The 9,616-nt window shown below is 32.0% G+C and overlaps 2 protein-coding genes across 2 annotated transcripts in view; both read left to right on the top strand.

The window, feature by feature from the left end:
- The window catches only part of LOC107619797 (laccase-15), a 4,979-nt gene extending 997 nt beyond the window's left edge, over positions 1-3,982 (top strand). Inside the window, exons 3-7 of the mRNA XM_016322080.2 lie at positions 130-377; positions 1,368-1,496; positions 1,946-2,899; positions 3,343-3,476; positions 3,702-3,982. Of these exons, the coding sequence (XP_016177566.1) occupies positions 130-377; positions 1,368-1,496; positions 1,946-2,899; positions 3,343-3,473 (1,462 nt within the window). The 3' untranslated portion in view covers positions 3,474-3,476; positions 3,702-3,982. The remainder of the gene's footprint in view (positions 1-129; positions 378-1,367; positions 1,497-1,945; positions 2,900-3,342; positions 3,477-3,701) is intronic.
- Positions 4,882-7,437, top strand: LOC107616322 (laccase-15-like). The gene is made up of 4 exons (XM_016318294.2): positions 4,882-5,060; positions 5,284-5,680; positions 5,765-5,893; positions 6,142-7,437. Exons 1-4 carry the CDS (start codon positions 4,974-4,976, stop codon positions 7,233-7,235), a joined length of 1,707 nt encoding a protein of 568 aa, XP_016173780.1. The 5' UTR covers positions 4,882-4,973; the 3' UTR covers positions 7,236-7,437.

The raw sequence follows: 9,616 nt of genomic DNA on the forward strand, positions 1-9,616 counted from the left end.
ACCTTATAGTAATTTAAACTAGTCGATATAAGTGAGCATATATTATATCTATCTAGGAATATAATATTGGATAAATATTTTAAAAAGGTTAAATTTAAGTAGGTTAATTACTTATACATATATTGGCAGGCATGGAGTGAAACAACCAAGAAATCCATGGACAGATGGTCCTGAATACATAACTCAATGTCCCATTCAACCAGGAAGGAGTTTCAGACAAAAGATAGTATTTTCAACAGAAGAAGGGACCTTATGGTGGCATGCTCATAGTGATTGGTCAAGAGCCACCGTCCATGGCCCAATCTATATCTATCCAAAGAAGAATAGTAGTGGCTATCCTTTTCCCAAACCTCAGTATGAGGTCCCCATCATACTTGGTATAATCCTATACCTTTGTCTTGTCCTTCTCAATTTTGCCAATTCAGATATATAACTTCTGTTTTTTGTCCATGATGAATGCTTGCCCCTACCGGGTAATAATTCTCTTATTAGTTTGTTAATTATTGAGAGAAAATTTTAATTATTGTTTAAATGTTTATATATATTATTTAATTTTTTACTTCTTTTAATATTTAAAAAGAGTATTTTAATTATTATTCTTGTAATATTGTATGTGGACAAAAGCATCACTATCTTAATTAAATATATGATTATTTTAAGGTATTAATAAAAGTTTGTATTTATTTTTACTTAATTTATCATTTAAAAGAATGCTTAAAAGGAATTAATAATGATATACCGTTACTCTTGCAAGGTGTAACATAACTATACCCACAAGAAAAAATCTTTACACCTAACAAAAATTCAAAAATTTCCTTTATTATTATTTAATGTGTATTTGGATATAATTTTTGGTAAAGTAAAAACGGTTATCATAAATTTAAAACGCAAGAGTAAAAAGAATAAATCAAATAATGTTATTTATCTAAAAAATGTTTTTTTTTTAACATCAAATGACGAGAGATATCTAATAAATCAAGTAAGATGTTATATAATTTTATTAGATATAACTATTTGGGTATTTTCTCTTAAGTATTATTAATTTAACTTTTTGAAAAAAAAATAATTTTATAACATGATATCAGAATTTTAATAATTTAAAGGTCTAGAGTATAAATTTCGCTAATAATTTAATCTTGACAGATTCATTGCGTCCGATGATAATTTTTGTCAGATTTAACAACAAAATATGATTAATATAAAAATAAAATTTGATAAATGTTATCGACAAAATTTTTTTAATGGTACTCAACATTGTTTTTTGATAGAGTGTGTTCATCAGGTTTATTTATCCTATACATGCGTACATATTTAAATAATTAGACTTAATTAATTATCTATACATACACTTTGACATGCATATATAGGAGAGTGGTGGAAGAGTGATCTCAACAAGGTCTTCACACAATTTATTAAAAGTGGAGGAGCGCCAAACAATTCTGATGCCGTCACCATTAATGGCCAACCTGGAGATCTCTATAATTGCTCACAATCTGGTACACATCAAAATTTCCCTTCACATGCAATCATTAACACAACTACTATAGTATATATACTTTACTATCTCTATCACTAACAAAAAAAAAAAAACTTTGTAATTAAATACATTAATCAAAATGTAAGTATTAGAAATATATTACAGTGAAAACTCAAGTGTAGTCGATTTCATGTGAAATTGATAGGTGAAAGTCGTTAGATGAAACTTTAGTCAAATCAGTCAAATCATTTAATGGCTCTCAATTATCAACTTCACGTGAAATCGACTGCACCTGAATTTCCACCATATATTATTCATGTTTCTTCTTTTATTAATTTAAACTTTTAGAAAAAATATATGATAAGAATAAGTAATGTTAAAACAAAAGGGAGTACTATATATAAATATATAATTTTATTCCTTAATTAAGAGTTAACACCAAATCCCCGATGTAATTTGAATTTTCAGGGACATTCAAGTTAAATGTAGAGCATGGCAAGACCTACCATCTGCGCATAATTAATGCGGCAATGAATCTGATCCTGTTTTTCTCGGTCTCGAAACACAACCTAACACTGTTTGCTCATGATGCAATGTACACAAAGGAATTAACAACTTCTTACATTTGCATAGCTCCTGGTCAAACAATGGATGTATTATTGCATGCAAACCAAAACCCTAACAACAAATATTACATGGCTGCAAGGGCTTATTCCACTGGGGTTGGAGTTCCATTTGATAACTCCACAACCACAGCTATAATCCAATACAATAATAATAATGAAAATTCAACTCCTTCCTTTCCTTTTCTTCCAAGCCCTAATGACACAAAATCAGCTTTTGCTTTCATTAGAAGCATTAGGGGCTACCCTGAAGAAAACCCTTTTACATGCCCTTTAAATATCAAAACTCACATAGTTACCACAATTTCTGTGAACACTTTTCCATGCCCTAGAGGCCGATCACCGTCATCATGCCAAGCACCGAATTCGACGATTTTCGCCGCCAGCATGAACAACATAAGCTTTGTAACCCCACGCACTGATATCCTGGAAGCCTACTACTACCACATCAATGGAGTCTATAGAAAGGGTTTTCCGAGTTTCCCGCCATATGTGTTCAACTTCACTGGGGATTTCTTGCCTCTTGAACTCAACATACCAAAGAGAGGAACAAAGGTTAAGGTTTTGAAGTACGGTTCAACGGTGGAGGTTGTTTTCCAAGGGACCAACTTGGTTGCTGGCATAGACCATCCAATGCATATACATGGATTCAGTTTTCATGTTATTGGTTATGGTTTTGGGAATTTCAACAGGAGCAGGGACCCCAAGAATTATAATCTTGTTGATCCTCCTCTTCAGAATACTGTCATTGTGCCCATTAAAGGCTGGGCTGCCATTAGGTTTAGGGCTACCAACCCTGGTAAGTACCATGTGAAAAATCTATTTACGAATAGGTAGAAACTGAGGTGCAATTAACTTAATTGATATGAAATTGATAGTTAAAAATTGTTAAATAATTTAATAGGTTTGACTAAATTATCGCTCTCGACTATCAATTCATATGAAATTAACTGCACTTGAATTTTCATCTTACGAATATACCTTTTTCTATTGGCTGAAGTATTTGCAATTTTATAATATAATGTTAAAATTTTTGTAACAAAAAATTTAGAGAATTCGATCTTTATTATCGAGAAAAAAATAAAGTTCATCAATAATCACGTTTTAATTTAAAAAAAAAAATGTTTGCGTGAAAGAATGTGTTTGATATAATCTTTTGTATATTTCTTTTCATTAATTTAAAATTTTAGGATAAATAATTTGTGTGACAGATATTAATAAATTGTATTGTTTGAATTTCAGGAGTGTGGTTAATGCATTGCCACCTTGACCGGCACCTCTCTTGGGGCATGGAGACAGTGTTTATTGTGAAGAATGGCAAAGCCTCAAATGAAACATTACCACCTCCACCACCAGACATGCCTCCATGTTAAAGAGTATATATTCTTGAACAACCTTTGAATATTATCGAATGTAGTAGTTATACCTAGCTAGCTACTTTAAATTGGTATCTATCAAAATTAAGCAATCTTTTAATTTACTTTTGGCTCCTTTATGAGACTTCAATTTATATGTTGTACTAGTATACATACGTACAATAATGCCCTTTTTATAATTTCTTTCAAATACTTACACTATATCTCATCTTTCTTTTTTATCAGGGAGCGTGAAAAGGAAGACCGTAAAAAATCTACAATCTTTACACATTACTAGTACTAGCTAGTATATATTAATTTTTTTTTTTTTTTTATATGGCTTTGTGGGGAAGGGGAAAGAGAGACAGAATAATACCCTTGAAATGAAAACAATCCGCGGCCGAACTCTGATCTGTGTTAGCAGTGTAAATGAGTTATGGTTTGGAGTAATTTGAATTGTATTTGATTTGGACCAATTTCTGTTACAATTAGATGTGAAATGAAATACATTATTTCATTTTGTTGAATATTCTTTACTTTACTTTACGTCACGATAACATGCAAAGTGATTCAATTTTGGATCGCATCGTCCAATAAGAAAATAATATATATCAAATCTAGATTGATTTTATTGCCAAAAATCATTGCAACCACTTTTAATTTGATCGATGTAAAAGATCTAGATTTTACATTATTTGTGGTATATATTATTTTATGGCTTTTTCCCTAAAAGTTGACTATATTATTATACATTTCCATTTGCCTCCCTATTAATAAACAAGAATTAAACATATATTAGCTCTCTTAATAAACGAAATTTACTAATATACCTTTTTCATTTTTCATTTTTCTTTTGGTGCCATGACCCATTAATCCTACTACTTGCACTAAGCAGATATCAACTGTATATTTGACTTTATCCAAATAAAATACCAACAAGTATTTGAAATCCTATATTATTGTTATAATATTCATTTATAATTCCCCTTTGTTGAAAATCAACTAGAGAAACTGCTAAACGAACAAATAATAATTCCATGGGCGCGGCTTCTTAAAAGTTAAAAAGAAACATTCCTATAAAATAATAAGAAAATTCCTTATCATCGTATGCAAAGTCAAAATTGACCTTTTCATTATTTAGTTAGTTCTTATGATTATTTGGATAAAGAAGCTACACGTGACACATCAGGTTCTTTTTGTATCGCGTTAATTTTTCATATTAGAGCCGCAACATTTTGTCCTCTTAGTAATTACGACTTGGCAACAAAGCTCACGTCACGTGCTATATATACTATTCCAATTATATTCTCTTACGCGTAATCAAAGCTTTGTCAAAGTCACCACTATATATAAAATACATGCATATATACCCCTCTCTTCCAAACAAATTCATATCAAAGCATCAAACGCAAAAAAACCATTAGCATATCAACATTCTTTATTTATTTATCTATAATATTATAAACTCATATTTTAATTTAGATCAAGCATTTTGTCATCATAGATAAGAGATTCTCAATGAAAATCCTCACTAGCTTAGGAATATTATTGTTTCTCAATGTCATTCTAGTTACTTGCCAAGCAATGCGGCACCATAAGTTTGTGGTAAGTATTGGGGCTTAATTATTTAGGGTAATTATCTAAATCAATTTTTAAAAATTTTAATATTAAATATTTTAGTCGAAACGACGGTTTTAAAATATTTAATTATCTAATATTTATTTTCGTTAGGTAGTATAGTTTTTCTTTAATTTGATCTAATTATATCCATCCATGCCTATTATTATTATAAATAAAGTAAAAAACTAAAGCATATAAAAAATTGCAGGTGAGAGATGCTTCCTTCACAAAGCTTTGCAGCACAAAAAATATCTTAACAGTAAATGGAGAATTTCCAGGGCCAACATTGTATGTTACAAAAGGAGAAAGCATAATTGTTGATGTGTATAACAGAGCTAACTATAACATCACCATTCACTGGCATGGAGTGAACCAACCAAGATATCCATGGTCTGATGGCCCTGAATTCATCACTCAATGTCCCATTCAACCTGGTGGTTTGTTCTCTCAAAAGGTTATCTTTTCTGAAGAGGAAGGCACACTTTGGTGGCATGCTCACAGTGATTGGTCTCGTGCTACTGTTCACGGTGCTATTGTCATTAAACCCAAGCCTGGAAATACATATCCATTTCCAAAACCACACAAAGAGGTCCCCATTGTACTAGGTATATACTTATGTCTTTTATTTGATTTCATCACTTTATGTTTTATAATTACTTTTCTAATTGTTAGAGTTTGAAATTTATTAGGTGAATGGTGGAAGGAAGACATTGTCCAAGTTTTCAATAACTTTGAAACGGGGGGAGGAGATCCCGTTGTTTCAGATGCTTATACTATCAATGGCCAACCTGGTGATCTTTATAATTGCTCAAACAAAGGTATGTTAATTATAATAACACTTTATAATTTTCATTTATGTTACTTTGTGTTACTAGGTGGAAGTCAATTTTAACCTGTGACTAATATTATTCTAAGTCTTATTTTTAATTTGATTAGACTAATTCTTAAAATAACTTAGATGTGTAGCATTAGTCTTTTTCGTTCATGTTACTTGTGTTACTACCTGAAAGTCAATTTTGTTTAGCCAACGTCAGTTAACTTTTCAATTTGAATTTATTGGTTGCAGAAACCTTCAAAGTAAATGTGGAACATGGCAAGACATATCTTCTGAGAATGGTGCATGCTGGAATGCAAGACCTTCTCTTCTTTGGAATTGCGAAGCACCAATTGACAGTGGTGGGAAGCGATGGAAGCTATGTGAAGCCATTCAAAGTGGATTACATAACAATATCACCAGGTCAAACCATGGATGTGTTGCTTGAAGCTAATCAACCTTTGGATCGTTATTACATGGCTGCCAAAGTGTATTCAAGTGCTTCCAATGTTGCATTTGACAACACAACCACCACAGCCATTCTGCAATACAAAAAGGGAAAACACATTATTCCATCATTTTCATCAAGAACCCCTCACATGCCTTCACTTCCATCTTCCAATGACACCAATGCATCTATCAACATGATAAGTCAAATGAGAAGCTTAGCAGATGAAGCACATCCAATTGACGTGCCATTGAACATAACCACCAACCTGTTCTACACAGTTTCGGTGAATACATTACCATGTTCAACATGCGAAGGTAGTCATATACCAGGGAACCGCCTTGCAGCAAGTGTAAATAACATAAGCTTCCAATTGCCATCGGGAAACAACATTTTGAATGCTTACTATAACCACCTTCAAGGTGTATATACACAAGATTTTCCAGATGTGCCACCAGAACTATTTGATTTCACTGCTTCCAATTTGTCCACATTTCTTAGAACTCCATCGGTAGATACAGAGGTGAAGGTGCTTGAGTATGGGTCCACGGTGGAGCTTGTTCTTCAAGGGACTAATTTGCTGGCTGGTACTGAGCATCCAATGCACTTGCATGGCCATAGTTTCTATGTAGTTGGATGGGGATTCGGAAACTTTGACAAAGACAAAGATCCTCTCACATATAATCTTGTTGATCCTCCTTATCAGAATACCGTCGCTATACCCAAAAATGGATGGGTAACCATAAGATTCAAGACACAAAATCCAGGTGTGTGGTTCATGCATTGCCACTTAGAGCGACATCTGAGTTGGGGAATGGCTATGACTTTCATTGTCAAAAATGGAAAGAATCCTGAAGAGAAGATGTTGCCACCACCACGAGACATGCCACACTGTTAATTCAAGCAACTAACAACAAATTAGATTTGCACATACTCAAAATATTCATTCATTAATACAAAAATTAGATTCATTCTTTTATTAGTTTTTTTATTGCTTCATTCATTCATTAATTTCTATTTGTTATTCTTTTGTTTTATTCTTTTCAATTTGTAAGTCACGTTGCGACCATCATAATAAAAATTGGAAGTAACTGTGTCGTTATATATTGTTCCTTCATTCCAAGATATGGTATATAAGCAGAGAACCCAAAATTAAATCATTGTCATTATCTTGGAATAACACATAATAAAGAGTAGTGAATTGTTGTATTTAATTTCATACCCTAGCTTTAAGGAAAATTTTTAACTTTCAGCGGATAAATAAACTTTTGACATTTTCTGCCACGGGGACTTGATGATTATACTATTAAGCAGATCTAAGGGTAATACGTCAATAGTAAAAAGTCAAAATTCTCTGTTCTCTGTACGAAAGGAAGACCTCACAATTATATTAAGCTTAACCGTAAATGGCCAATTACAAAAGGAAAAAGTCATTGTTGTTGATCTATATATATAACAAGGGTATATAAACTTAGTACTTTGTGATCTCTTTGCTTGTATATACTTAAATGTTAATAATAAGAACCAAAAGAAGAAATATCGGGGAGGAGGGAGACGGGCAGTAGTATGACAAGGGGTGCGAGAGGTGGGGTGATTGAGTGGCGGTGGCATGCATGGCAGTGGGGTCATGGAGGTGATGGGGGAGGTGAAGCTGATGTTGAGGATGACAAAATGATGATGATGATGGGTGGCTGGCTGGCTATGAGAAAAGATGAGGGTGTGTGAGAAGAGAAAAGTTCACGTTTTTTGTGTGATTAAATTTATTTTCAATATGTATTTATATTTCAGCATGTATTTTATACTGGTGGCTGATTTTAGTGTACACGTAGCATAACCCAAATTTTTTATAGGGCAATTTACGTTTTTAAATTGTTTGAACCTCAATTTTACATAAATACATTGTTTCAAAAACGGATACGTAAATACATTGTTTCACTATTTTATATAAACCGCTACTGCCAGTAGCGGTTTACAATTGCACAGAAACCGCTAGTACCAGTCGCAGATTATGTGTATTTTTGGCTGGTCATAAACCGCTGCTGCCAGCAGCGGTTTATGTAGGTTGGTGTGCGTGCGTAAACCGCTGGTGCCTATAGCGGTTTACGTTTAGTATGTGTCAATAGGCTCCCTATATAAACCATGGAGGGGCCAAATGTAGAGAGGTAGAGTTTTATTCACAAATGGATGAGGAGGATAGTATTAAAAAAATACAATACTCAAAGTATTAAATTATATAAATCAAGACTATTTTTTTTATTCTCATCTCTTTTACAATTTATAAATAATAAAATAATTTTTTTAGCCAAAAGTTTACTAAATCATATATTATTTTAGTACTCTGTCAATACTCACTCTTTGATTTGCTATTTAGTCTCATTTTAATAAGAAATATAAATAAAAAATTATTATATGCATATTTATATTTTTTATTTTATTCATCAAAAGTATGATGTTATCACTATTATTTATCCAATCAATCAACTATAAAATACAAATAGTTTTTATTTTTTGGCATAAAACAACAAAGTTGCACAAATAAAAAAATTCATTTAGCTAAATCTCAAATGCAAATAAGCAGCAAAGAACACAACCCATGTTTCAAAGGTCAAACTCTCCTAGTATCTCTTGTATGGTTGATATAAATAAAAGAGAATGAAGTGATTGTTAGGGAGAAAAATATATGATTTAGTGAACTTTTGGCTAAAAATAAATTATTTTATTATTTATAAATTGTAAAAGAGATGAGAATAAAAAAAATAGTCTTGATTTATATAATTTAATACTTTGAGTATTGTATTTTTTTAATACTATCCTCCCCATCCATTTGTGAATAAAACTCTACCTCTCTCTATTTGGCCCCTCTATGGTTTATATAAGGAGTCCATTAACACATACTAAACGTAAACCGCTATAGGCACTAGCGGTTTACGCACGCACACCAACCTACATAAACCGCTGCTGGCAGCAGCGGTTTATGACCAACCAAAAATACACATAATTCGCGGCTGGTACTAGCGGTTTATGACCAACCAAAAATACACATAATCTGTAGTTGGTACTAACGGTTTCTGTGCAATTGTAAACCGCTACTAGCAGTAACGGTTTATATAAAATAGTGAAACAATGTATTTATGTATCCATTTTTAAAACAATATATTTACGTAAAATTGGGGTTCAAACAATTTAAAAACGTAAATTGCCCTTTTTTATACTGACATGGTAAAAAATTAGAAATATAAGTAATTTTAGAAAAAAAATATTTAAACCATAAAAATTATA

The sequence above is a fragment of the Arachis ipaensis genome, chromosome B09 (genome assembly GCF_000816755.2).
Source record: "Arachis ipaensis cultivar K30076 chromosome B09, Araip1.1, whole genome shotgun sequence".
NCBI lineage: Eukaryota > Viridiplantae > Streptophyta > Magnoliopsida > Fabales > Fabaceae > Arachis > Arachis ipaensis.